This window comes from Cenococcum geophilum (assembly GCF_001692895.1).
Source record: "Cenococcum geophilum 1.58 unplaced genomic scaffold K441scaffold_24, whole genome shotgun sequence".
NCBI lineage: Eukaryota > Fungi > Ascomycota > Dothideomycetes > Gloniales > Gloniaceae > Cenococcum > Cenococcum geophilum.
This window is the reverse complement of record NW_027137582.1, coordinates 1,584,715-1,612,020: the sequence shown is the minus strand read 5'-3', so window position 1 is coordinate 1,612,020 and position 27,306 is coordinate 1,584,715. Positions and strand designations below refer to the sequence as shown.

Here is a 27,306-nt window from a genome sequence, read left to right as displayed (position 1 = left end):
ATCTCAGCAACACACGAGTTAAGCTACTAAGTTAAATAACGGAATGGGTAAAGAACAGAAACGGCAAACCTATATTCTAGCTGAACGGTATAGCGGGCACCGGAAAGTCTACAATTGCACGGACTGTTGCCCAGTCATTCGCCAACCAATATCAATTAGGAGCCAGCTTCTTTTTCAAGAGAGGTGAAGGAGAGCGCGGCAACGCTACACGATTCTTTACCACCATCGTTACAGATCTGATGGGTCATGCACCGGGAATAAGATCAGGCATTAGGAAAACAATTAATGCCAACCCTGCTATTTCCGAAAAGGCTCTAAAATACCAGTTTAAGAAGTTAATCTTTTAGCCGCTTTTAGAAGCGGAACCTCTTTAAGCTTTAGAATTAGTTATCGTAATAGACGCGCTAGATAAGTGCGAGCGAGACGAAGATATATGAGCAATTCTCGAACTTCTTTCACGAACCAAGGGTCTTAAGCCAGTGTTATTACGGGTCTTTATAACAAGCAGACCGGAGCTCCCCATTCGTCTTAGCTTTAAGAAGATATCGGACAGAACATACCAGGACCTAATTCTTCATAATATACTAAAGAAAACGATCGAACACGACATAGCTCTCTTCTTAGAGTATGAGCTCGAGGTGGTACGAGAGCAGCGCTTACTGTCCCCAGGCTGGCCTAGTAAGGACTAAATCCAGGCGCTGGTCGAGCTAGCTGCCCCATTGTTTATCTTTGCTGCTACGGCCTGTCGATATATTAGAGATCAGCGAGATAATCCTAAAGAGCGCTTAGCTATTATACTTAAATATTAAACGGCACACCATATTTCGAAGCTTAATAGGACATACCTCCCCATCCTAAACCAATTATTTAATAATAAAGACGAAGCAGACAAGCTAAGGCGGATTATTAAATTTAGAGAAATAGTTGGGAGTATCGTTATTTTAGAGAGTCCTCTCTCTATAACTTCACTTATATACCTCCTCCAGATGTCTAAAGAGGATGTTATGTGCAGGCTGGACTCACTACATTCTATTCTTAGCATCCCTATTAACAAGGATGTGCCCATAAGGCTCCTACACCTTTCTTTTTATAACTTCCTCATCGATCCTAGAAAGCGTGGAAAGAGCCTATACTGGGTAGATAGGAAAGGAACGCATAAGACGCTAGCTGGTAAGTGTCTTTAACTAATGTCTAGCTTAAAGGGTCTAAAGCAAAACATATGCAACCTCCCAATGCCTAGAACTCTAAGAAGCGAGATTAATAAATAGAGTATAGCGGACTGTCTACCACCCAAAGTCCAATATGCCTGCCAATATTAGGTATACCACTTAGGGCAGAGTTAAAGCCATATCTGTAACGACGATACGGTACACGAGTTTCTGCAGAAGCTCTTTCTCTACTAGCTAGAAGCTATAAGCCTCATCGGAGAAGTATCAAAAGGCATTCGTATAATTAATAGCTTACAATTACTCGTACACATAAGACATCTCTTAGTTACTTTATTAGTTATAACACTTTATACTTACTTATTATATAATCAGAGCAAAGCGCTAAAATATTTAGCTTTCTTTGCGATGTAAAGCGCTTTATTCTAAGAAATCAAACAATACTCAAAAACGCACCTCTACAACTGTATTCTTCAGCTCTTATCTTTACTCCAGAGATGAGCGTAATACGGGAAAAATTTAATAACCATATTCCAGGTTAGATTAACAGGCTATCAAAAGTGGAAAAAGATTGGAACGCTTGCCGCAGCACGCTCGAAGGCCATTCGAGCAACGTCAGCGCGGTCGCCTTCTCGCCGGACGGCCAGCTGGTAGCGTCAGCGTCGTAGGACAACACCGTCCGGCTGTGGGAGGCGGCAACGGGGTCTTGCCGCAGCACGCTCAAAGGCCATTCGAGCTACGTCAACGCAGTCGCCTTCTCGCCGGACGGCCAGCTAGTAGCGTCAGCGTCGATAGACAACACCGTCCGGCTGTGGGAGGCGGCGACGGGGTCTTGCCGCAGCACGTTCAAAGGCCATTCAAGCAACGTCAGCGCGGTCGCCTTCTCGCCGGACGGCCAGCTAGTAGCGTCAGCATCGTATAACAACACCGTCCGGCTATAAAAGGCGGCGACGGGGTCTTGCCGCAGCACGCTCAAAGGCCATTTAAGCTACGTCCGCGCGGTCACCTTCTCACCAGACGGCCAGCTGGTAGCGTCAGCGTCGTGGGATAACACCGTCCGGCTATAGGAGGCGGCGACGGGGTCTTATCGCAGCACGCTCAAAGGCCATTCGAGCTACGTCAACGCGGTCGCCTTCTCGCCGGACAGCCAGCTGGTAGCGTCAGCGTCAATAGACAACACCGTCCGGCTATGGGAGGCGGCAACGGGGTCTTGCCGCAGCACGCTCAAAGGCCATTCAAGCAACGTCAGCGCGGTCGCCTTCTCGCCGGACGGCCAGCTAGTAGCGTCAGCGTCGTATAACAACACTGTCCGGCTGTGGGAGGCGGCAACGGGGTCTTGCCGCAGCATGCTCAAAGGCCATTTAAGATCCCTCTACGCGGTCGCCTTCTCGCCGGACGGCCAGCTGGTAGCGTCAGCGTCAATAGACAACACCGTCCGGCTGTAGGAGGCGGCGACGGGGTCTTATCGCAGTACACTCAAAGGCCATTCGAACTACGTCCGCGCGGTCACCTTCTCGCCAAACAGCCAGCTGGTAGCGTCAGCGTCGTATGACAACACCGTCCGGCTATAGGAGGCGGCAATGGGGTCTTGCCGCAGCACGCTCAAAGGCCATTTGAGCTCCGTCCACGCGGTCGCCTTCTCACCAGACGGCCAGCTGGTAGCGTCAGCGTCGGGGGACAGCACCGTCCGGCTGTGGGAGGCGGCGACGGGGTCTTGCCGCAGCACGCTCGAAGGCCATTTGAGATCCGTCCGCGCGGTCACCTTCTCACCAAACAGCCAGCTGGTAGCGTCAGCGTCGCATAACAACACTGTCCGGCTGTGGGAGGCGGCAACGGGGTCTTGCCGCAGCATGCTCAAAGGCCATTCAAGCAACATCTACGCGGTCGCCTTCTCGCCGGATGGCCAGCTAGTAGCGTCAGCATCGGCGGACAATACCGTCCGGCTGTGGGAGGCAGCAACGGGGTCTTGCCGCAGCACACTCGAAGGCCATTCGAGACCCGTCCGCGCGGTCGCCTTCTCGCCGGACGGCCAGCTGGTAGCGTCAGCGTCGTATAACAACACCATCCGGCTATAGGAGGCGGCGACGGGATCTTACCGCAGCATACTTAAAGGCCATTTAAGCTACGTCCGCGCGGTCGCCTTCTCGCCGGACGGCCAGCTGGTAGCGTCAGCGTCAATAGACAACACCGTCCGGCTGTGGGAGGCGGCGACGGGGTCTTGCTGCAGCACGCTCGAAGGCCATTTAAGCTCCGTCCACGCGGTCGCCTTCTCGCCGGATGGCCAGCTAGTAGCGTCAGCGTCGATGGACAACACCGTCCGGCTGTAGGAGGCGGCGACGGGGTCTTGCCGCAGCACGCTCAAAGGCCATTTAAGCTCCGTCCGCGCGGTCGCCTTCTCGCCGGATGGCCAGTATTTAAAGACAGATAGAGGACAAATCCCTCTTTCCATCTCTCTTCCTAATACTCCTTCCCATCAGAGAAAAGAATACCCTACTATCTTTGTAACGGAACATTGGGTATTTCTTAAAGAACGACGTCTACTTTGGCTCCCTCCTAAATATCGACCAACCTGTATAGCTGTTCATAGGGATGTAATGTGCTTTGGGTATTTATCTGGCTATATTGCCATTTTCAAAGTTCATTCAGAAAACCTATTTTAGCAACAGTATTTTTTTTTTTTTTTCTATAATTTATATTTTAAAGAGGTCTAGGGGATAGTGTGAATTTATATTATAATAAGACCTTTTCTAACTGGTTTTATTAGTTCCGTCCTAGTCTTGCAGCTAGCTTTTGGAGATTCTAGATATTTCTATAAAACGTGACGATACACGTGGCAAAGATTCTTGCCCCTTCACTATGCTAGCAGGGAGGGCGGCCGACCCGCTCTGGCCGTACCCTTGTGGAGATGGCGAGAGCGTAACTGAGATGTTGGATAAAAGCGTTGTTTTTGCTGTTAGGCAGCGCCGAGAAATGTGGCGGCGATTAAACCCCAGCCACATGTGGCGAATTTAGCGTTTGTGTACCCCGCTAAACGTTACTTTAAAAGTGGAAGCTGGTCGCGTGCTGTATTTAACCAAGAGTCCACTAATCTATAATAATTCTAGCTGAAAGCTAGACTCTATCGAGGCTCAAGACGGGGCTCTATTGAAGCTCTACTGAAGCTTTGTATCTACTATAACATCTACTGTAAGCTTTTGCAGTGTGGGAAATGAACGAGCGACTTAATTGTAAATCTACGGAAATCAAGTAGAATATATACATAAAATAGGGTGGCAAAGGTTGATGTCAATGCCGACAATATCCGCTGTAGACAACGTAATGGAAATAAGTAGTAAGAAATATGATGTCAAGAAGTAGGGTAGTGAGTCATAAGGTGGCGCAAGCTTTGGTACCGGTAGTCGGTTACATTTACCATAATACCTCCCCCCTTTTTTTCCACGTGTGGGTCTTTAGGTATTTGCTATGGTCGGCCCACCCACTTGGTAACCCACCCAGTACTAGGTTAGATTGGTGTTAGGATATATAAAGCTATTAAGCCTCATTCGGCAGGAGGTGGATATCGAAATAAACGAAACTTTGGAGGTGGATTTTGTATTAACCCCTACTTGAAATTCGGCCGTCGAGATGGAGTAGCCCTGACTGTTTCAAAATCTTTTCAACCTTCTTGTTCCTTCCACTGGACCAGATACTGGACCCTCTTGCGCTTTTTAACCTGGCAGAAGGGCTTTGTACTAACCGCTTAAAGTGAGATGCGAGGATAGGTGAAGACAAAGTATCCACACATAAACCACGTTAACCACTGTCAGTCGTATGAAATAAATCTATTATGGCGTAATGAGTTAAGGTTCCCGTACCGGCCAGCGTTTGGGTCATTTCAGCCAAATATTAGGTAGATGTCCCAAATTCCCTATCTGATACATTGTGAAGTGCTCAAATTCCGCATTGGCCATACACGCAAGGTTGCAAGCAGCAGTCAACATGCCATCATCCGCATCCTACTACCAATCTAACCCAGTCAATTAGATTCAGTAACGTCGAGCGACGACTCTAGGCTGCAGCCGCAGCATTAGTCATGGAAGCAAGACGACACCCGAGCAAATGCCCAATTAACACCTCCAATCATACATGGGCTCATAATCCTCAATCTAGCCTAACTCCGTAGAACACTCACAACAAAATCAGAAATACATAATCCTCTTTTAGCCTTAGACCTAGTGGAATGCCATGATGAGATTGAGAACGCCTTCTTAAGGATGGAAACCGAAATGGAAGGTAAGGATGGGTGAGGCATGCCCCAAAACCGCGGATAGAATAAAGGTGTGCCATAGGCTTCTTCTGAACGGTAAATGTTAGTGTTAGCCATTCAGACTCCTTTAATTAAATCATACAAGTGGTGTACAGAGCTGTAATTCCTTGCCATGAAGTCGATCATTCTGGCTCAAAACTATGCCAATGCGCCAATGCTTCTATCTGCGGAAGTACTTCTGGTATTCGGAATGGCTTTGTTAGAACGAGGTCCTAGTAAAGTAGTATCAGTATGATTTCTATTCCATATACGATTTAAGCCGGTAGAAATAAAGCGTCTCAAAGGTTTCAACGGCGGAGTTTTTCTCCTCCGTCAGAGATGACGAAACGCGCAAAGGGCCTTTCACTCACCATTCCTGTCTGCATCGCAACAGCGATCTGCTCACTCCTCGCATTCGCGGTGACGGCGATGACCGGCACATGTGCTCGCAGCTCGCCGTCCTGTTGCATTTCGCGAATCCGGCGTACGCAGCTCAACCCATCCATCACGGGCATTTCAAGGTCCATTAGCAGGACGGATAACGGGATCGGCCAAACCATGGTGCCCTTACTACTCCTCCGCTGGATGCCTAGCCCTACTTGTTCTGTAGTAGCAAAGGAGCCTCTCTTCTTGATTTCGGCGGCTGGAGGATGCGGAGAGGTGGCGAAATGGCTCTGCTGCAGAACGTCAAGAGCTTCCAGACCATTATTTGCAACATGAACTACGCAGCCAAACCGCCGGAGCTGCTGGGCCATAACCTTTTGGTTGATGAAATTGTCTTCGACAAGTAGCACGTGCATGTATTTGGCGCTAGAGCTTCGAGTCGAGGGCGTTGTTAACGGTGCGACAGCTGCCTCGAGTTCAGATCTAGACAAGATTACGGATTGCCGGCGGTTCTCCAAAGTCGAAAGTGGAGCATTAGGCTTTACAAACTCAGCAGGATTCTCTTCGGATACTCCGAGACGAGACACTTCTTTAGAAGAATTTTCAGCAGTTGCTTCCTTAGTAGGCATGTGGCGACGCGCTTTGATGTAGAATGTGAAGGTGGTACCATAACCAGGTACAGAAGAGACGCCAATCTGGCCGCCTTGAAGCTCAGTCAGTTCTCTTGAGATGAATAAGCCAAGACCGGAGCCGCCATATTGACTATGGGTTTTTGGTGAAGTCTGTGAGAAGCGAAGGAATAGGAGTTTCATTTCCTCCTCACTGAGACCCCGCCCAGTATCTTCAACGGCGTACTGAAGGTAGATGTCCTCTCCAGTGCCCCAGTCAGGCGAGAGCGCATGCTCAGGTCGCGAGGCGCGCTGAGGAATGTATGAGACATTGTGTGTGTCGACCGATGGGCGAGATAGAGAGGCGGAGAGGTATATCGTTATTGAACGTTGTTGCCGGGCTTGAGTGAATTTTATTGCATTTGTCAAAAGATTGATAAGAACTTGTAGGACACGACTTGGGTCTACCAGCACGGCATCGATGGACAAATCTTCGTAGGGTGGGTCAATCGAGACATTAATCTCAATGTCCGCACTCTGAAGCTCGGCTTCGTACATCCTTACAGCTCTTTGGATGAGTGCAATAGGCTGAACGATTTCCGGGGAGACTTCGAGGAGGTTGGAATCCAGTTTAGAAAGTGTAAGAATATCATCCACTGAAAATATCAGCGAATGCCAAAATCAGAGCAAGTAGCTTTGCAAGGGCTCAATAACCGTACCGATACGTTTTTGATGCTGTGCACATAGAATGATGGTATTCGCTGCATCGACAATGTCCTCCTGAACATCTCCGTGGGCGAGTATTTCGGCTTCATGCTCTGCATCGACAATGTCCTCCTGAACATCTCCGTGGGCGAGTATTTCGGCTTCATGCTCTGCATCGACAATGTCCTCCTGAACATCTCCGTGGGCGAGTATTTCGGCTTCATGAACATAGTGTACTCCTAGACGCGGTGCATTTATTAGGACGTAGACTATTGGTGGGAAATAAATGAATATGATATGATGGATTAAGAGCTTGGTGCAATGAGAAATTATGCCGTGTTTTCGATTTAGAAATATTAAATTGAGATCGGGGGGTGAGAGCGAGCACAACAGAGCAGTGGGGTGATACCTTCAACTGGTTGCTGCAAAGATGTGAGAATTCCATCAGCTGTTTGGATGATAGCGGAGAGTGGATTCCTTATCTCATGCGAAGTCTAAGCCAATGCGTTAGAGGGTCCACAAATTTGCAATTGAGGAATTTTCCTACCATATCGATGAAATTCTCGCTTCGTCTTTTATTCTCAAGCGCATCCTCCAATCTCTTTGATTGCAGATGCTCGGACCACTTTTGATGAGAGATATCAGTCAGCCAACCCATTACCACCCGGCAGCTCCCATCCTCATTGAGCTCGGGAATTGCATTTGAGAGAAGCCATCTGTGCCCTGTTGTGTCCTCACTATCGGCCTTACCTGTTGATGATGTTTTATGTCGGCTGACGCGGAACTCGAATGGTTGAATAGCCTCGCCAGAAGCCAGCCTTTTCCACTGCTGCTCTACAAAAGGACGATCTTCCGGTATAATTACGTCGGACCAAGTTCCAGGGCTGAATTCTTGTTGAGAGCGACCGGTCAATTGACAATATGCTCGGTTCATCCATATAACAGTCGCATCGGCCCGGAACATCGCACAACCCACAGAGGCAGCCTCAGATAAACGCCTGAACATATGTTCGGTACTTTCGGCTGCCTGAGTCCTTTGCAAGAGCTCTTTGGATACAGACGCATATCTCAAAGCAGTTTCCTCTGCTGCCATTTTTCTGCGCCGCTCCTCTTCGAGCAGGGAAACCGAGGCAACAGATTTAGCCAATTCTTCAGATAGAAGCCGCACAAACATCCAGTAATGATCATCGATGGGACTTTGTGGGTTCATGCCAATTATCAGAAACGCCTTGGAACCTGCGCCATCTATAGAGGGAATCGAGCAAACGATTGTTTTCTTAAGGAGGTCTCCAAGGTTTTGATCCAGAGAAACAGGCTTTGTCAATATTCCTAAAAAGTTGCTTTCATTATCTTGCAAAAGTTGCGGCTCTCTGGACCGGGATGCTGTACGGAAAGTTTGCGCCAAACCATCCGAGCCCTCAGTCAAATTGAAACATTGCACAATTGCAGAACAGTCCTCAATACCGACAGCACCTTCAAGTAAACACATTTCCGATATGGAGGCAGTATCATTGCCCTCGAGACCAGTACGGGTAGACGATTCCTGATGAACAGAGTACATCAGGGCAAAGGGAATATCGTGCGGGTTCGTCTCCAAAATTTCCACAACGGCTCTCCAGAGATCCTTGATACTGTCAACGGATGCTGTGCGCTCGCCAAGTTTTAAAGCTGTAGACATTCTCCTCTTACAGGCAACAAGACAAGCAGTTTCATCGAATCCAGTGGATACGAACGGTATGATATCTAATGATGATTGCGTTGGCGATGCGGATAAACGCGGGCGCTTGAGATTTTGGCGGTTAGTGCTTCTTGAACTGTTCAACTGGCTCGGCAGGGAGCGGTCAGACATGGGAAGACCGATTTGGCTAGGGAGAGGGCCAAGCGTAGTGGAATTGGAATCTTGCCCCGGAGGTCGTTGCATCGCACCGGGAAGAAACTGGGCATCATTTGAGTGTGCATAGATAATCTTCCATCTCTTTCTGATCAAACAACTCATCCACGTAACACATCCATAAGTCCACGTGACCGCTCGGCCAATGCTGCAGCTCTGCTGGGTTGAGGGACTGGTAGCCCATTGTAAGAAGTGGGATTTGGTTTCTGTGTCTCCTAGGTTTTGAGAAACAGTATCAAGCAACGTGGACAAGGCCGGATTATTGTAAACGAGTGCGAGTCGTGAGGTTGCAGGGGTCTGATTGCGCACATCAAGAATGAAAGTTGGCCTCCCGTCCTGGTCCAGAAACTCGATTAAGGTGCTGATGCTGTCGAGATCCTCTGTAACATGATGTTTGAGGCGCATCTTCACCCAAAAGCATTCAAGAATATGGGTCGACGCGTAGACGGGAACATGAAAATGCCCCCGGGGTTAGGACGTATATGAGGGACGCCGAGTCATGTCTACGGTGGCGCAAAGCAAAAAGGCTGCCTAGCCTTTCAAAAGCAATGAGCGGCACCCCCCAATGGTTACCATGCGAAGCCACCATCGGATTGACGCGGCATTTCTGCCCGTCACCATCAAATCTCACCGTTGTGCTTTGCACTATTCCCAGTGAAACCGTAATTTTCCAAACTTGATTCTCTTAGTCAATCACATGTCCTCGACGTTGCTGACCGTCGTGTTCCAGAACGTCAGGGCTCTGAAACCTTATTACCCCAGAATTTCTCAAAAACACTCTCATCTTTACACCAACTCTTCGGTGCAGGAAGTCTTCTTCGAACTAAATTTGGCATGGCAGAAAAAAGCCAAATTAAATTGCTTCCCGATATTGAGCCACACGATTAAGATCATCGTCATAAAACACCGAAGTGAACTTTGTCGCAGCGTCCAACCGGACGACAGGGGCCGGGGAAGCACAGAAAAATTCACTTGGAGGAAGCCACGGAGAAATGGCGCGATTAACTTTAACGTGAATCTCCGCAAGGTATGCGGTTCTCCCGGCACGACGGCTCCACGATCACTCTATTAGTTCGGTTGAGAGAAAATGCACCAACGTGCACAGCCCCTTAGGCGCATGGCGTCGACGCTACGGTCGGAGTCGCCGATCCCCGACGATGACTCTCTCATCTGCGACAACGACTAATCATCAATTCTATTTTCGATCAGTATGCGGGATATGGACCTACCTATAAGGATTCCGCTGGAAAATACGCCCAACGAAACGTCAGAAGTAAATGAAGACGGCTCGGATCTACTCAACAACAGGAGCCGTGCGGACTCAGCAAACAACGCCACTTCCCAACTCCAGCTTAGTACCCCTAACGGTAATCTGTATCAACCTCTTCCCACAGGGGAGTCTATAAGGCTGCTACGGTTACAGCCCGGCCCTAGGGACGAACCCATCTCATGTAGCCTACAACCTGCAAACTTTAATGACAATTTGCCAGCATATGAAGCACTCTCTTACGTGTGGGGTTCTTCGTCGGATACACGGCCCATCATCTGCAATGGACGAGAGATTGCGGTAACCCGGAACTTGAGGAATGCACTTCGAAGATTGCGGAGACGTGACAGCACTAGATTGATCTGGGTTGATGCCATTTGTATCAACCAACGGAACGATGAAGAACGCGGACATCAAGTTCGACATATGGGGTCCATCTATCAACGCGCCGCAAGAGTTCTGATATGGCTTGGGAAAGACGAGTCTGAGGAAGCCGAGCAAGCTTTCTTGCTCGTATGCTCCATTGCCAATCGTGCTAATGATGATTCTGAAGACAACTCTAAAGATGATTTAAATGAAGCGCCTGATGAAAGGTCTAAAAGAAACCCAACTAGTAGTTCAGGCGATAGTTCGACTACCAAGTCTAATTTCAGCTCTAACAAGAATTTTGAGGGTAGTCCTCAAGGGGATCTTGAGACCAACCCTGCGGCCAGCTCTGAGGGTAATATTGATAACAATTCGGTAGAAAATTCAGGTAAAGATATTGCGACTTTTATAAAAGATAGCACGAAAGAGCCTTTCTCCAACTCGGGTGAACCTCCTCCATGGGACTCCTCATTGTGGGAACCGGTCAAATCTTTGCTTGATAAGAGTTGGTTCACGCGTATGTGGGTAGTTCAGGAGGTCATCCTTGCTAAATCAGCCACAGTCATATGGGGAGACGCAGAGATTGACTGGAATTGGATCGGAACAGCTGCGAGCGAGATCTGGGATAACTACCAAATCCGGGGCCAGTGTAGAATGCAAGGACTGGAAAATGCGTACTTCATGCACTCCCTCTTTCAAAGACAGCACAAAGCGGAGCCCGAGTTTTATAACTTTTTGGAGCTCCTGTATTGGTTTCAAGACCTCGAAGTTTCTGACGCCCGAGACAAGGTATTCGCATTAGTGGGTATACCCACTCAAAACTCGGCACCAGAAGATGGTTCGATTTTTTTTGAGCCAGATTACACTCTCAATGTCCGCGATGTGTATATAAGAGTAGCGAGGAAGATAATAGAGCAGGACAAGATACTTAGTATCCTCGCTTGTGTCGTGCCAGATGGTTCCGATTACCCTTGGAGCGTCCAGGACTTTGGACTACCCTCTTGGGTTCCTAACTGGACCGCATATTGGGCGGCAGTTCCGATAGTGGGTTTTTACAACTCAACCAAACATACCGCCTCTGGCCCTGTACGCTTGGAGATCATTGGGAGCGATGACCCAAAAGTCCTTCTTGCCAAAGGCCTCGAGCTAGATTTCGTATCACAGGTTCTACCCGTGTTAGAAGACGGTGATTATGGGGCTGTGTCTGAGCGGATGCAGTCGTGCATAGATGCATATTTCAACCATGGATCAAGCTTACAACAACTTTCCAAGACTTTCACGGCAGGATATACCGGCAGCAATATTCTCATTGAAGACGATATCAGTCACTTGGCCGATTTTGCTGCATTTCTACGAAGAGTGGATCCCGCTTGGACGTACGCTGTTGACGATATCTCAGAGTCTGATCTACCCAATCATGAAGGCGACGCGGAACATTACCAGGTGGCGCTGTATAACTACTGTACCTGCCGTCGACTTTTCTTTACTAGTCACGGTAAACTTGGCTTAGGTCCTGCAGCAATGGCCGAAGGGGATACTATCTGTATCTTATTTGGCGGTCAAACGCCTTTCGTGCTCCGGCATGAAAATAATCACTACATACTCATCGGAGCATGCTACATTGCGGATATCATGAAGGGTGAGGCTATAACGGAATGGCAAAGCGGCTCGACAACGATTGTGGAGAAGGTTTTTGAATTGTGGTAACCCTTGATTATATCCATTCTTATGAAGTTTCGATGGCTCTAGCTGTGCTCATCTTTTATACCTACGGTTATGTGCGAAATTTAAGTCATTTCCTAATAGTCTTGTCTTATTTCCTATTTATTGTGAGGGGATGAGTAGCAGCTGATATCGGCATCATCTTCCTCTTTCATAGAATACGCAGGTACGTGCTAATAATAATAATAGCGTATTGTAGCGTTCGAGTTAGAAGCTATCAATTCCATAAGTGTGCGTATCGTGACGAGAGTATAACACATTGAGCAAAACTAATGGAGCACATGCCATCATATCAAGGCTGGCTGGATGTTACCTAGCCAGCTTCAACCCGATTCCGTAGTTTTGCCTGACAGGAGTGATTTCGAAGTCTAACTTCCGGGTGCGTCCACACCTTTTAACGTAGCCTTTAGAATTTTTTGAGCTGGCTAAGTGAACTTATGGATCAGGACATTCTTCGTCAGGAGGGCCATAACTGCGCGTAAAATAAACAGTTTTACTTCCAGCCANCATGAGTTCAAGTCCTCTGGTCCAATCCTCCTTCTCTGCGACCGGGCCCAGTCTATATATCCCAAAGTCCCAGTGGTAAGTCTCATTCCCGAATTGAATGCAGCAGTAACAGTAGTCACATTCCATCTCCACCTCTACATATCTCTCGAATGTGGAATCTTCCCCGTCCTTAGGCTCGAATCTAACGAAATCGCCGCATTTTAGTGGCTTGCGAATGTTAATGAGCTCTACATCTTTAAGCCGAGTTAAGGAGCCTAAGAGCCCAGACCAAGCGCCCTCCGCTGGGGCAGTAAGGTTTAGTTCATTAAATATAACGGTATTAATGGTGTTACTATGCAGAGCGATAAAATTTTGAAGGTCACCGGCGTGTACGGGAATTTCTGAGAGGCGAAATTTGGTTATTAAGGGAAGCGATAACGTAGTAAGTAGGCCGCCGATAAAATTTTCGGAACCTCTAAAATTGAACTTTGCCAGATGAAATGACCGTAGGTTTGCTAATGTTTGTAGGCTCTGGCTAAGTTCTTTAATGTTGATATCCTCGGGCAGTGATCCTGGGTCATATTTCTGGTATCCGCTGGTATATTGGAAAAGTGAGATGTTTTTTAAATTTGGATTTAGAAATTTGTTCTTCGAAATTCCGGTAAGAGCTGAGACAGCTCTTGGTGTTAGGCGCCACGAACCCAGTGAGAAGTATTTCCTTGCGAAGATTTCTGTGGTTTTAAGTGCCAGGGCTCTGCACGTCCTGCGGACTCTGATTACGGTTTTTTTGTTCGGACTGAAGTTAAATATACGGTAAATAAGCTCCACTGGAAGGTCTGGAAGCGATAGGGCCATAACAACGAAAGTGGCAAATAAGCTGTTGAATATGGACTTTGGCGACAATATAATAGAGACCTGGGTAAGTTTAAGCTTCGTAAACACAACCAAAAGCTATATTTCCAGGAGAAGCTTACCGTTTTCTGATGTTCAACTGTTCAAGCATCTGAAGACAATAGGGTGCGAGTTATATAGAAGATGTTCGCAACGTCTACCATGGATCCAATCCAGGCAGAAATAGTCAGCTTTGGGGAACTCCAAACTTTAACGATCAGCAGACATACAGAGCATATTCTCCCAAACTGTGTTGCTCACGTACAGTGGGTACAGGAAAATTAGGTTGTGTATTTATAGCAAGATAACGACCCGTCGGATGGTGTTACGGACCTTATATCAGCAGTAGTACGGCAAAAATCGCGTGTGACTGACAGCGCTTGTGAATTGAATGGGTCTTTCACTCCTCCGCCTAAAATTTGCCATCAGCCTTTGTCCCGTTGATATTTTTTTCCCTCTCTTCTTCCTTAACTCCTGATCTACTCTTTAGTTTATCATACCCCTTCCAACTAACGTCCCTCATTCTACTCTACCTCTAGTTCAATATGCCTGGCATTACTCGTGATGATGGCTTAAGTCGTCGTCGCACTGTCACTTGCACCACAGTGGCTGACCTTATCATCCGTGCGAATGAGAATGTCCACAATGCGGAGGAGAATCGCAAGTTGCGGTACGTGACTGAGTTCAGGGCCCTCCGTGAACGTCTAATGTCTCGTTCCACGTTCTTCATGGCAGAACTTCCACGCAAGCATCCAAAGCAAACTCCACCAACTTTCGCCTTGGAAGGTGACAATAGCAGCATTTCCATTGAGCTTTGGTTTGCGATTCCTCACTGTGAAGATGTTAGCAAACTCCCTGCACACCTTCTCGTGATGCCGCTGAAAAAGGTCTAGAACGTCGTTGGCGTCGGAGCCAAATTCGATCTCTTACCAAAGTCTAGAGGTTCTCAGACCTTGGCTCGCAAAGTAGTATGAACGAAACTGTCGCAATGATACGCTCGACCGGGAGCTGACCCAACAGCTGGCCCTCCCATGTTTCGTCTTCAGTCATACTGAAGGCTTCATGAAGGTAACGAAATGGCTTGCTTACAATTGCTCGGGCCACATCGTCGAGAAGAACCCCACAGAGCACCGCGGAATCCACCTAGAACCTGTGCCTTCGTTGGTAAGCAATATCCCCTCCTAGCCATAGTGGACTCGCTTTCACTGCGACAAGGCCTACCAATGCCGCCCGTGGCCATCTCAAGACCGTGCTGCACCGCGAGCTTTGGGATGTATGCCTGCGCCTCCGCCATCAGCAGTGCGCTTGCAGAAAAGAAACTTACTTTGGCTACCAAGACAAACTCATGAAAGTCCGCGCCTGGCCTCTCGAGCACGTCTTCCGGTGCAGCAGCATGAACGACATCACTTCTCGGCTCTCAAAGTTTTCGTACACGCTGACGACCACCACGTGCACTGCGCCTTTTCCTGGCTGTCACCAGGGCCTCGACAATATTGTTGAAGAAGCTTGTAGAAGAACCGCTAGGTATTTGGACGGGCTGTGCCTGGATTGCGTGGATCGGAGCAAGCCGAAGCGCGAGGATGACGACGAAGACTACTGGCGTCACAACTACCCAGCTAACGGATGTTGGGACATGGGATGCAGGTTCCGCCACAGTCGTTCCACTTGGTATCGCAGCTGGATGGGACGGCCAGATAAGGGGAAGCAGGTCCTAGAGCACTTGAGAAACGAGGGCCATGGGAATCTCGGGGTTAGGAAGGCAGCATTCGAGCGGGCGGAGGTAGAAGAACAGGAAGCGCAGACGATGAAGGAGGCACAAGACAAGGCCGAGCATGGCGGTGACGACACCAGGATGGCCAAGACAGCTCCGGCTTCGTAGAGGAGACTTCGAAGTCTAGCAATGAGCCGCTATCAGGTGTGAAGTGTTAGTTGTTTTACGCGCTTTTCGGTGATACAGAGTGGCGTGTTGAAGGAATGTTAACTGCTGGAAATGGCTCGTAAGGAGGTGTGGGGAAATTATGGGCAGATTACCGTTGCCTGACCCGGTTGGAAACGTTCTGTGGAGTGTCTAATGCTGTAAAGATGAGAATACGAGTCCAACGGATACACCGAACTATGGAGTATCAAATTACATGTAGTTACCAAGAAGTACCCAATAACTGCTTTGTATGTTTTCGGCTAAGCTTTCAGTGGGCTGGCGAATAGTTCTATGTATTTCTTCTGTCAGCTCGATGTTTACTGAAGACTCCATGTGCCAGAATTTGACTGTATGAAATGTATGAAATTCTCTACAGCGCCACGCTCCCTACTAGAGGTATCTACGCAACAGACACCTTTGCCTTCTTGACCTTCTTGACCTTCGTAACTTTCGTTCCGTTCGCTTTTGTAGATTTGGGTTTGCTCTTCTTCTCCGTAATATCAGCTTTTCCTTCCTCCTTGGCCTCTTTCTTCCCCTTCTTCCCCTTCACTTTCTCAGTCACGGTCACCGCTCCCGGCTCAGCCTGCATAGTCCTCACAACGTCCGTCTCCAAGCTCTCCTCAGCATCATCATGCGGCTTCTCCGTCAACAACTTCGGTGCTTCCTCCTCAGCAGCCTCAACCTGCTTGAGCCTCTTCGGCACAGCATCTACGCTCTTCAAGCTGGGTGCTTCGTACTCATACCCCATTAAGCTCTTCAACTTCTCTGCCTTCTCCATCCGTCTCTTCTCCTCTGTCTCGATCCTCTTCTCCCAGACCCCTCTATCTGCGCCCCTCTTCAGCAACGCTCCTTCCATCCTGTTTCGTGGGACCGCTTTGAACCTCTTCCCAGCGCCTTTGAATAAGTTCGGGTGGACTTGCTCCGTTGGTATGACGCGCACCTGCAGGATGTGGTTGAACAGGAGATACTTGTCCATTGTCTTCGCAACGATGTCTGCGACGGCAGCGGAGGCGAACTCGAGAAAAGCATAGTGCTTTGAAGCCCCGGTTTTGCGGTTGCGCGAGAGGCGGAGGCGGAGCAGGTCGCCGAACTGGGAGAAGTAGGCGCGCATTTGGTGCTCGTAGAAACCGTGGGGGATACGACTGGGACAATGTTAGCATTGGAATTGTTTGAGAGCCGTATGGATGGTGATGACGGGTAGGGCTTACCCGACGTATAGGACTCCAGGCCCATCCTCTTCTCCAGACACTTTATCCAGCTTTTTACGCAAACTTTTGCTGTTGGGGAGATCAGGTAGTTTATCGACGTCTAGGCCTTCTTCTTGCTGGGCTGGGTCAGCTTCGTTTTCATCCTCGCTGCTCTCGAAGCCTGCAAGCAAAGCGGCAGTCTGGTCGTCTTCATCCTCGTCTTCGTCTTCCTCTTGAGCGGGAATGACTTTCTCAACAGGCTGCTCCTTAACAACCTTCGGCTTCTTGCTCTTCTTGACATTGCTTGTAGCGGGCTTAGTAGTAGCCGGTGCGTCTTCCTCCGCAACCTTGCTCTTCTTAGCCTTCTTAGGCTTCTCAGCGGGAGTATCAGCTTCGGCACCATTCTCTTCTCCCTCAAAGAAATCCGCTGCGCGTTTGCGAGGAACCTTCGCTGGTGATTTGGCTACATTGGTATTATCTTCTGCTGCGGCTCGCTTTGGCGTTTTCGAGGGTTTCCTGACCGACGCGGGCTCGTCCGATTTCTTGAGCTTTTTGGGTTTGGGAGATGAATCCGCGGCGCCTATAAGATCGAATTAGCCGTGGTCAATCAATATCAGTGAATATTCACGCACTCTTGCGCTTCTTGCTCTTCAATTCAGGCGCCATGGTTGCTGGTGTTTGCTGAACAAAAAGTTGCCGAACGAAAAAGATCGTAGTGCGCTAGCGGGGATTTTGCCGAGCATCGAAACCAACCTCGGGAAAGCCATTACGCTTTCTGCTTCCGAGCACTAACTAAGCATCGTCTGCAATATGAGCCTTGGAGTTGACCTAGGGGATAGAGATGCGTGGGATGACTCTGCACTGATTCAGTCCTGGGAGGAGGCGTTGGCAGAGTATAAGGTAGAGAGGTAGTCATGTTTTGAGACACAACCAGAGCTAATATTGAAGGACAGAAATATCACAGCATCCACGCGAAAGGACAGAGGGTTGAGGATGTACTCAATGAGGAGGAGCTCATGGAGCTGAAGGAGTATGTTCCATCTTCCATTATCTTCTCGGCATCAATTCTCACACGAACAGGGAGCTTGGGTATCTTCCAAAGCAGAATGGAGACATCGACCTCGGGGCTCGTTCTCAAGACGCCGAGGCGGATGATGTGGAGACTGGCGAAGGCGAAGCTTCGACAGAAGTTACGGACCAGCGTGCTTTAGACGCCCAGGTACGATTTCACCCATTCGTAAGAATGTCTAAGCCTTTTCACTGACCAACAGGGAGCAGACCACTTCCGGGCGGCAAGAGCCACATGGCCTAGCAGAGGCAGCAGCTCACCGGCATAGCATGGCTCCAGGTGGATCAATGCCGCAGTTTCTTCTCGGATCTGGTAAGTCTGCCGGCTCTTTCTTTGTTGTACCGAGTGTTGGAGTGAACAAACGAAACATGCTTATTCTTCCAGTTCAAAATGAGAATTTGAAGAATCTAATGATGTCTTGGTACTACGCCGGATACTACACCGGCTTGTATGAGGGGCAGCAGAGAGCATCGTCTGCTGAACAGAAGCAATCTTGAGGCAGAGGGAGGATTGGAAACGGTCCGATGAATAGATACTTAAGATAGTCCCTATTGTTGAGTGTAGGTTCTTCAACCTCAAAGAGCCGTAGGCCAAAATGACAGGCACTCCAAGAATAGTGAATGGCGAGAGGGGTGATTCACAGAGAGGCTTCAGAGGGAGGCTGGCTTCAACGGGTGAGAATTCTTGAGGAGTTCCTGTTGCTTAGGCGCTGATCTCTAACAGCTGGCTGAGTGGCGGCCACTGCTTCAAACAGGATAAAATTAACCCTTCGGTACCTTTGTCCCCGCGAAATGACATTCCCAAAATTTTTTATGCGCTGAACATTTTCCGAGAGGCTCGAGCACGTCTATTTACAGGCATCAGGGTCAAAATCTACCAGTTTATAAGAGCTTGGAGAAAGCTTATCTCTCTTGCTGCGGCGGGTCGAGCTGTAAGCGACCTCAGCCCCGACACCTAGAGCATGCCTGAGACACACTTGCGACACCATCCGAGACGACTCCAACACAACAACCGTCAAAGATCTCTTTTAGACCTCCGCCATCATGACCTAAAGCATCAGATAGCTTCCTTTTTTGCTAGACAACATCCGATTTTTACGGATCGCTGCCAAGCCGAGGGGCAGTGTTGTTTCGCCATGGCCCCTCTGGGGTGCTTGTTCTCAAACTGCCAAATTTCATGCTTGAATTTAAGTAGTCGAGTCCCCTAGGAAATTATATTCCATCCATTCAACAAAATTCCTTCAGCCGTGCCTAATCTCTCACTGTCTCTTCTTTTCTGGTCTTCTTATTACCGAGCCGGCCCTCGCTTAGCGCCTTTCAATCCTTCGCCTTTCGTCCTTTCTATCTAGCCCGCAGCGCGGACGTTTCCACTCTTTTAAAGGCCCTACTACAAGAATCGAATATTCATAATGAAGTTCTTCGGTGCTCTACTGTTAGTCGCTGGTCTCGCCGCAGCGCAGTCGTCCATGATGGCTTCCATGGCATCCACACCTGCAGGCATGATGACCCATACCGTAAGGACGCCAACCCTCAGACGTATTTACTAGATTCTCATTATTATCGTAGGTCACTGTGGGAGGTGTGAAGCCAGCAGCAGACCCTACCGGCACGCCAACGCCAAATCTAGCCTACCAGCCGGAGTCAATCACGGCAAATATTGGCGATACAGTATTATTCGTGTTCCTGCAAGCCAACCACACCGTCACGCAGTCTACTTTCGCGCATCCTTGTGTCAAGATGCCTGGCGGTATGCGATTTCTGCGCGTATGTACTACATGATGCTAACGAGACACAGGTGCTGATTCTGGCTTCATGCCAAACCCAAGCGGAGCAGCCGGTGTGACTTTCAGCATGCCGGTGACAGCTAGTGAACCACTATGTAAGCAATTGTTTACGATTATCGTAGGAATTGAAGCTAATATCGGTTCAGGGTTCTATTGCAAGCAGAAAGTTGGGACGCATTGTGGAAAGGGCATGGTATTCTCTATCAATGCAGCAACCACTGGTGACAAGACGTTCTCCGCCTACAAGCAACTTGCCATCGCTCAGAACGGCACCGCTTTGTCAACCGCCGGTATCGTAGCAACTGCAGCATCCGCCGTCGCTAGCACTGTGACGGTCGTTGCGGGTTCCGCTTCCGCCGCCGCCGCCTCCGCAACTGTCGCGGTCGGCCAGGGTACGTTGGGTGACGGTTCGGCATGTTCATGCCAGTGCTTGTGCGGCGCCAATTCCTTCCCTGCAAACGCTGGTGTGAACCAATTCGGAGGTTTCGGCGGCACGATCTCCTAGATGACGGGTATCGAGCTAGAAGCGGGCAAGGTGTAATGACTTGCGCATATGATATTCAGTTCTTGAGAGGGTCATGGCGCTGTTGAGTGGCAGACTAACCCTATACCCTTTTTATTCTGGCGTTGCATTATACCGTAATACCACCTAAGGGCCTCCGTGGTCACTTGTAAAACTAAGATAGAATATGAATGACCAAATTTTTGCAAGTAATTCTTGGTTGCCGTGAAGCCTTTTCACATAGATATGCAGATGGTGAAGATGCGCAAGTACATCAGCAACACCGATGAGGATAGTGAAGATGACGATGGGGGTAATAATCGCTAAAACCGCAGGACAAAAACACGCAGAACCTATCGTTCAGTCTAGAAACCCCATTCTGCAAGCTTTAACCATGCTCTGTACGCTTCTACGATTCACACAAGCAATTTTAGCAATTTTCGCAACGAGCATGACCATGCCGTGAAGTGACAGTATAAGTGACCTATTTCTTCTTGCCGGTGGAGCTTTCGCCGGTCTTTTTGGCATCGGCTGTTCGCGTACACGTATTAGCAGGGACGAAGCGGATCCGGTGCATGAAGGCTTAAGCAAGAACCTTACCTGCAGCCTGTTTAGCACGCATAATGGCAGCCTGGTCTTCCTTGGTTCTTGCGAATTCGGTGCCGGATTGCTGTCAGGCTTTTGTTAGACGATATTATCGCAGTACCTCCGCTTGTCGCATAGCGGGCCTTAAAACGTACAGTGTTCTTCGACTTCTGCAGCGAGGGTTAGTATAAAAAGTAGGTCCTGCACGTATGACTAGCGAGCAGTGGGGTTTCCAAAGAGTCGCAGTGGAGGTTTACCTTGCCTGCCAGCTCTTTCTGCGTCTTCTCGCGGGCCTTGTCTCGCTGGTTACCGCGTGCCATGTTGGTTAGGATTAAGCGACTCTAGCGGACTTGTCCCAAGGGCTCCGCAATGATCCGGCGGGTTGCGATCTTCGTGACTTCGTAAGGCCGAGAGTAAGTGGAGGACGGAAAGGCAGACAAGAGGGCGGTGGGAAAAGGCGTTGCTGATAAAAATGGCTAGTTTGTGGGTCCGATTCTAGAAGCAACCGACCGATGCAGCTGGACCATCACGAGAGTCGCTTCGCACTGCCAACGAAACCTCACCTGCTGCTACTGCTGTGAATCCTATCCACGGCATTTGCGAGGCAAAAGCCAACAACCTGCTGTTTCGGAGACTTTGGCACATCTTTGGCACATCTGGGGCTACCTAGCAGCCTGAAGTCTACCATGCCCTACCTATTACCGCCCAAGGATCCGCAGCTCTTCGTCTGTTTTAAGAATTCCAGGGATCTTGAAACACATCGGCGCTTCTTTCGTGGTCGCGTTGCATGCAACCGCAGCCAATCCTTTCGCGATGCCCTTCACTCTGCCAAACCCGCTTCACCTTTGTACAGAGTCGATCGTGAGGCCTCGACGATATTGGCCTGTGAAGATAGCACCGGGAAGATGCATCTCCTAGAACCCCGTTCTCTAGCTGCTTGCCCCTCGTTCTAAACTTGATCGAGGTGGGAATCCCGCGTTTCAACACGAACATTGCCAAGATAAAATGCATCTATGGACAATTGTAGACCATTCATTTGGAAATCGTCACTGAATTGGCTATCGCGAACATGGCCTATTGTGACGTCCCGGACAATGGCCTGGGGTTGCGGCCCTATTATTGTACTTGCAGATGATCCCCGCTCTCGTCTTCTGTTCACTTCTTCTCCTTCTCTATTGTCACTCTCTTCCTATTGTCGACTATTGTCATTGAGCGAGCTAGAAAGATTCCTCTGCCTTCAAGGCTCAGGACTTCTCTTCCGGTTCAACACCAACATTTCCTTACTCTATTACTCCAATCTCGTAGTTTTCTTATCCACTGCTTGACGCAATATTCCCTACGACTGCCGGCCAGCCTTACTGCACAGAATCATCCCTAACCCTCACGTAAATTGCAATTTCAAGACCCATCGCAGAGATGGCTCTCTCCACCAAGTCTCTGGCAGGCCCAGGCTACATCATTCTTAATATCCTCCGCGTGATGAACATTATTGTCCTCATGGCTGTCATTTCAGCGAGCGTCGTGATGCTTGTTAAAACATCTATGATGTCCAGGGTATTTCTGAGCCACTGAACTTGTTTTCCAGCAGCGACTGACTTCAAATCCAGTTCTTCTTCTTCGACGCCGTGAGCCATGTCATTACAACTGTAACTAGCAGTAAGTCCTCTGTAGGTCTGAAACATGTATCTGAAACACATAAACTAACACTTGATTCATCAGTGTTCCTCATCGCCTCCGAACTATCCCTCTTCCGCACCTATTACGCGCGAAATTGGCCTCTGCTCAGCCCAAGCCATGGGTTCGTCACTCTTGGAGTTGCGATGATCATCCTCGGCTTGAATATTCTCGGAAATATGAACAAGGGAGCCACTAGCCAGCAGTCGCTGGGCCTGGCTTTCTGGCGATTGGTCCTCGCATCTGGAATCTTGGTTTTTGTGGTTGGATTCTTCAACGTTATTGCGGTACGTCTTTACTCATCTTCGAGTTTTTACTTTTCAATGCGAATTCGTGTATATCATCATCAACTGACATTTCATAAAGAGCTACATCTTTCGAGACCGCCGTCACGGCATTACAGCTCGTCGAGTCCGATCTCATGGCGCCGTTGCGCTCTCCGAGCAAGAAGCTGCTCCAAAGGCATTGAGCATCACCACCCACACCACTGGCTCGTCGTCCAGCCAGCCATCCAGCTTCAGCTCGCCCGTGAAGTCACCGCGAAAGCACTTCTCACCAGCAAGGACTTTCCGAAATGCTCGTCAATCACTTCTCCCATCCTACCACAGCTCTTCTCCACTTCGCGTATTCCACTCATCTTCAGATAACTCGCCCAGATCAAAGAAGTCAAAGCGTGATAGTATTGGTCCGAGAGTGCCAATCAACATATCAGCTCCGCTGAACGTGAATCCCCAGTTTGCACATCTGGTGAGGCCGGATATGGCACACCATCCCAGCCAGCGCCGACCCGAGGAGACGGGTTTGGGTTTCTGATCAACATACGATGACATCAACCAAAATTCGCGGTAGTACGACGAACATCCAGCAGGGGCCTATCAATGCGGTTCCAGGCAAATGACTCTGTGACGGCTGGTGTTCGGTTTGGCGGCCTCTTCATTCTTTACTTGTTTTCTTGACTTACTGCTCTTTTGTCTTCAGCGGTATATACAACTTAGGGTCTCGGCTGGCGTAGCTGGGATTTGGAAATTGCCAAAAAAGACATTCCTTACGACGGGATGACGGTGTTTGCGGGCCTCGAGACTGTCCGGTCATTTCTTGAAGGAGAGATCCTGACACAAGAAAATGAAATTTAAAAAAAAATACAAATATTTTTACATTGCTCGCTGGCTTTAGCATTGATGGTCCGCTGTACATGCCATTGTTTTTATTACGCCTAGCCAATGCTCTTTCTTTCTTTGGGATCTCGTACAAGCACATCACAATTCGTTTCCATCCCAGTACATCAGCCACGGGATATTCCAAAGTCGAGAGCTTCACCCCATGCCGAACGCCCGCCCAATGCCGATCATATACAACACCCTCCCCACCACGTTCTCCAACAACCCCTCCTATATCCGACTCTAATGCGTATACTTCTCCTCATCCTCCCCGGCTGTAATCCGCTTAAACGGATCCGGCCCTTCAGGCTTATACAACTGCACCACCCTCCCATCCTCGGTCATCAAGCTCCACTCCAGCGTCTCAAACTGCACACAAACAAACAAGTCAGCCACCCGCCACACCACGCAACCCAGCCACCAAGAAGGCAGAAAAGAAAAAAGGAAAAAGAAGAAAAAGAAGAAGAAAAGGAGCAACTCACAAACCCACGCCTGCCCCTCCTCTCACTCCGAAACCGCATCCTGCCCCGCCCACGGGTCCCCTTAACGCCAAAACTAATATCGATGCGTCCATGCAGCTGGTTCAGCTCGCCACTGATCCAGGGGATTTGGCTGGCGAAGTAGATCTCGTCGCCCAGGATGGCTCTCGCCTCGGGGTTCGTGCGCAGCGCGTACAGCGTCGAGGTCGTCACGCTGGACGACTGCTTCTGGTAGTTGAAGATGGCGGCCGTGCTGCCGGCGATGAGGGCGAAGAAGAGCGGTAGCGAGCGCAGCCAGCGCCGCGGCGGGGTTAGGGAGGGGAGGGCGCGGTCGGGGCGGCGGGAGAGGAGGGGGCCGGAGTTTGGTTTTGGGGCGGCGATGAGGGTGCGGGTGGGTGGGTGGGTGGGTTTTGCGGCGGCGCGGCGGAGGGGTGGGCGGAGGAGTGGCGTGGGGGAGGCGGGGAGGCATGGCTGGGTCTGGGGAGAGGAATTGGGGTGGGGGAGAGGCTGTTGCTGCTGTTGCTGCTGCTGCTGCTGCTACTACTGCTGCTAGGAAGAAGGCTGGGTGCGTGGTGCGGAGGAGCAGATGGAAAGATGGGCTTGGCGCGGTTGGGCGTCGGCGAAACGCTTCCCCGGGGCAGCAAGCTCAGACGCATAGAATCAATTAGCGGACAAATGCATAGTTACAGCTTCCGGTTTTTCCTGCACACTCGCTTTCTGCGCACGGACTTCACCGCCAAGGTAAGTGGGCATTTTATCCGGTAAAAGCGAGTAATCTATACAGGAGCTACACCGAGAGGAGACTAGCTAGTTCGCCTAAAGCCGATTCGTTTGTCGCACCTAGACTCGTCGACGTAAACGAGATAATATGAACAAAATTTAGGGCGCGTTCGGTTGCAGCTCCAGATTGAATCTGGAGGCTTCAGAACCGAGTTGATCTGGAGCTTCAATCTGATCTGGAGGTGTCTGTTCGGCCAATCTGGCGACTTTCTGATCTGGAGCTCCTCCAGATCAGCAACCGCGTTAAATTCACACGCTTTACCGTATATAGTAGTTGAACTTGAGCTCTTGGCGTTATATCAATCTGGAGCTTTTTTCTCCAGATCAATCGTCAAGTCGAATCTGGAGCTCTGCTCGTGCCCGTCCGATTGCCCACCATGCCCCCACCGTCACCACCCTTGCTGACGACAGTATTACTGCAGCAGCTGCGGGCCCTATACCATGTCCTCTTCTTTAATTATTACTGTCGCCGTGCAGATCCGACTGGGCAGAAGACGTCGCTAATTTTGAGCCTCGTCTAAGGCCTTTTTATTAGAATGATCACCGAACAGTCGGCTTTATTTCAGATTGGGTACGACCACCAGATTAAGCGCCACTAATTATATACTGATTGACGCTGGTGAAAGCACGGATCAACGTCAGAATTGAAAAAGCTCCAGATTGCAACCGAACACGCCCTTAGCCTTGAGGGACCCTGTCGACCGTCGAGGCCACTGTCAGGTACCACCTTATGACTCACCACCCTGTTTCTTGTCATCTTACCTACCCTTTGACTCGGTCATCGATTCGGTCATCGACACGGTCACCGACTTAGCCTGCTACCCCTTCCTTATGTATATAGAGAGCTTCTAGAGCCAGCTTCAATCGACAGAGTTCTTATGAGTGACCTGTTCGTCCGACAGACCCACTAAGTACCATATCACCAATCAGCTGGTGCTGAGATGCTGCTAGGCAGGGTGCTATGAATTAAATGGAATGCTGTTCTCGTCTTGCAGTTACAAAGAAGTTGATAGGTGTTGCAGATGGCGATAGGCCTGCTGCGGCTTTCCAGATCAATAAGGACACTCGCTCCTCAAAGATACAGTCGCTCTTCGCCCCTCCACAAGGGTCTGATCGGTGTGGCTCGGCCACCCCCCTGCTAGCGTACCGGCCTCATACGCCACTTGCCACAACACACTGCCACCTTGTATTTATAGCATATCACCCTAAGGAGTTATAAGGAGAGGGTAGTAGTAGGTGGTGGGTGAAGAGGAGGCTAAGTAAAGATGTATGTTATTGAGAGAGGTTAGGGTGCGACTGCAGCAGCTTGGCTACGTCCTTGCGCCCGGCCCCTACCGCCCTCGATAGCGGGGTCCGTCCGTCCTTATCCTTCGAGTCGACGTCGGCCTTGCCTATCTCGAGCAGCAGCTTGACTACGGCCTTGCGCCTGGACACTGCTGCCCTCGATAGTGGCGTCCGTCCGTCCTTATCCTTCGAGTCGACGTCGACCTTGCCTGTCTCGAGCAGCAGCTTGACTACAGCCTCGCGCCCGCCCCATGCCGCCCACGATAGCGGTGTCCGTCTGTCCTTATCCTTCGAGTCGACGTCGGCCTTGCCTGTCTCGAGTAGCAGCTTCACTACGGCCTCGCTCGGCCCGAACATGTACCCCTCGCGCCACGATAGCGGGGTCCGTCTGTCCTTATCCTTCGAGTCGACGTCGGCCTTGCCTGTCTCGAGTAGCAGCTTGACTACGGCCTCGCGCTCGGCCCCTGCCGCCCACGATAGCGGGGTCCGTCCGTCCTTATCCTTCGAGTCGACGTCGGCCTTGCCTGTCTCGAGCAGCAGCTTGACTACAGCCCGCTCCCGGCCCCTGCCGCCCACGATAGCGGGGTCTGTCCGTCCTTATCCTTTCGAGTCGACGTCGACCTTGCCTGTCTCGAGCAGCAGCTTGACTACGGCCTCGCTCCCGGTCCCTGCCGCCCACCATAGCGGGGTCCGTCCGTCCTTATCCTTCGAGTCGACGTCGGCTTTGCCTGTCTCGAGCAGCAGCTTGACTGCGGCCTCGCGCCCGGTCCCTGCTGCCCTCGATAGCGGGGTCCGTCCGTCCTTATCCTTCGAATCGACGTCGACCTTGCCTGCCTCAAGTAGCAGCTTCACTACGGCCTCGCTCGGCCCGTACATGTTCCTTGCCGCCCACAATAGCGGGGTCCGTCCGTCCTTATCCTTCGAGTCGACGTCGGCCTTGCCTGTCTCGAGCAGCAGCTTGACTACGGCCTCGCGCCCGCCCATGCCGCCCACGATAGCGGGGTCCGTCCGTCCTTATCCTTCGAGTCGACGTCGGCCTTGCCTGTCTCGAGCAGCAGCTTGACTACGGCCTCGCGCTCGGCCCCTGCCGCCCTCGATAGCGGGGTCCGTCCGTCCT

The 27,306-nt window shown here is 50.0% G+C and overlaps 12 protein-coding genes across 12 annotated transcripts; 6 read left to right on the top strand and 6 right to left on the bottom strand.

Annotated features, from left to right (window-relative positions):
• Positions 1-1,302: 1,302 nt before the first annotated feature.
• On the top strand, positions 1,303-3,782 carry K441DRAFT_721965 (WD40 repeat-like protein; the record flags this gene model as incomplete). Its single annotated transcript, XM_067654066.1, has 5 exons — positions 1,303-1,319; positions 2,260-2,607; positions 2,638-2,698; positions 2,738-3,202; positions 3,242-3,782. 5 exons carry the CDS (start codon positions 1,303-1,305, stop codon positions 3,491-3,493), a joined length of 1,143 nt encoding a protein of 380 aa, XP_067503525.1. The 3' UTR covers positions 3,494-3,782.
• Positions 3,783-5,594: 1,812 nt separating this feature from the next.
• K441DRAFT_563771 (uncharacterized protein) lies at positions 5,595-8,997 on the bottom strand (the record flags this gene model as incomplete). The annotated part of the gene is made up of 5 exons (XM_067643621.1): positions 5,595-5,684; positions 5,823-7,099; positions 7,163-7,280; positions 7,565-7,642; positions 7,696-8,997. 5 exons carry the CDS (start codon positions 8,995-8,997, stop codon positions 5,595-5,597), a joined length of 2,865 nt encoding a protein of 954 aa, XP_067503524.1.
• Positions 8,998-9,887: 890 nt separating this feature from the next.
• K441DRAFT_637454 (HET-domain-containing protein) lies at positions 9,888-12,630 on the top strand. The gene is made up of 2 exons (XM_067646509.1): positions 9,888-10,838; positions 11,052-12,630. The coding sequence occupies exons 1-2, from the start codon at positions 10,250-10,252 to the stop codon at positions 12,377-12,379; spliced, it is 1,917 nt and encodes a 638-aa protein (XP_067503523.1). The 5' UTR covers positions 9,888-10,249; the 3' UTR covers positions 12,380-12,630.
• Positions 12,631-12,829: 199 nt separating this feature from the next.
• On the bottom strand, positions 12,830-13,824 carry K441DRAFT_696843 (uncharacterized protein; the record flags this gene model as incomplete). Its single annotated transcript, XM_067652931.1, has 1 exon — positions 12,830-13,824. Exon 1 carries the CDS (start codon positions 13,733-13,735, stop codon positions 12,830-12,832), a length of 906 nt encoding a protein of 301 aa, XP_067503522.1. The 5' UTR covers positions 13,736-13,824.
• A 916-nt stretch (positions 13,825-14,740) lies between these two features.
• Positions 14,741-15,680, top strand: K441DRAFT_721942 (uncharacterized protein; the record flags this gene model as incomplete). The annotated part of the gene is made up of 2 exons (XM_067654065.1): positions 14,741-14,931; positions 14,987-15,680. Coding segments are annotated over 2 exons (855 nt in total), but the record flags the coding sequence as incomplete, so codon positions are not given.
• A 249-nt stretch (positions 15,681-15,929) lies between these two features.
• On the bottom strand, positions 15,930-17,571 carry K441DRAFT_637453 (RNA-binding domain-containing protein). Its single transcript, XM_067646508.1, has 3 exons — positions 17,509-17,571; positions 16,898-17,456; positions 15,930-16,831 (listed from the first exon to the last, which is right to left on the bottom strand). The coding sequence occupies exons 1-3, from the start codon at positions 17,540-17,542 to the stop codon at positions 16,090-16,092; spliced, it is 1,335 nt and encodes a 444-aa protein (XP_067503520.1). The 5' UTR covers positions 17,543-17,571; the 3' UTR covers positions 15,930-16,089.
• A 115-nt stretch (positions 17,572-17,686) lies between these two features.
• K441DRAFT_563055 (uncharacterized protein) lies at positions 17,687-18,442 on the top strand (the record flags this gene model as incomplete). The annotated part of the gene is made up of 5 exons (XM_067643591.1): positions 17,687-17,776; positions 17,830-17,910; positions 17,982-18,113; positions 18,152-18,257; positions 18,330-18,442. The coding sequence occupies 5 exons, from the start codon at positions 17,687-17,689 to the stop codon at positions 18,440-18,442; spliced, it is 522 nt and encodes a 173-aa protein (XP_067503519.1).
• A 911-nt stretch (positions 18,443-19,353) lies between these two features.
• On the top strand, positions 19,354-20,233 carry K441DRAFT_563178 (uncharacterized protein; the record flags this gene model as incomplete). Its single annotated transcript, XM_067643597.1, has 4 exons — positions 19,354-19,458; positions 19,511-19,691; positions 19,740-19,823; positions 19,875-20,233. 4 exons carry the CDS (start codon positions 19,354-19,356, stop codon positions 20,231-20,233), a joined length of 729 nt encoding a protein of 242 aa, XP_067503518.1.
• A 1,796-nt stretch (positions 20,234-22,029) lies between these two features.
• Positions 22,030-23,631, top strand: K441DRAFT_129669 (uncharacterized protein). The gene is made up of 4 exons (XM_067640069.1): positions 22,030-22,369; positions 22,423-22,471; positions 22,535-22,776; positions 22,856-23,631. Exons 1-4 carry the CDS (start codon positions 22,232-22,234, stop codon positions 23,300-23,302), a joined length of 876 nt encoding a protein of 291 aa, XP_067503517.1. The 5' UTR covers positions 22,030-22,231; the 3' UTR covers positions 23,303-23,631.
• A 1-nt stretch (position 23,632) lies between these two features.
• Positions 23,633-24,878, bottom strand: K441DRAFT_721929 (DUF1783-domain-containing protein; the record flags this gene model as incomplete). The annotated part of the gene is made up of 3 exons (XM_067654064.1): positions 23,633-24,015; positions 24,129-24,596; positions 24,813-24,878. 3 exons carry the CDS (start codon positions 24,876-24,878, stop codon positions 23,890-23,892), a joined length of 660 nt encoding a protein of 219 aa, XP_067503516.1. The 3' UTR covers positions 23,633-23,889.
• A 1,299-nt stretch (positions 24,879-26,177) lies between these two features.
• Positions 26,178-26,699, bottom strand: K441DRAFT_563314 (ankyrin; the record flags this gene model as incomplete). The annotated part of the gene is made up of 1 exon (XM_067643603.1): positions 26,178-26,699. A coding segment is annotated over one exon (522 nt), but the record flags the coding sequence as incomplete, so codon positions are not given.
• Positions 26,700-26,786: 87 nt separating this feature from the next.
• On the bottom strand, positions 26,787-27,173 carry K441DRAFT_563432 (ankyrin; the record flags this gene model as incomplete). The annotated part of the gene is made up of 1 exon (XM_067643613.1): positions 26,787-27,173. One exon carries the CDS (start codon positions 27,171-27,173, stop codon positions 26,787-26,789), a length of 387 nt encoding a protein of 128 aa, XP_067503514.1.
• Between the last annotated feature and the right edge of the window lie 133 nt (positions 27,174-27,306).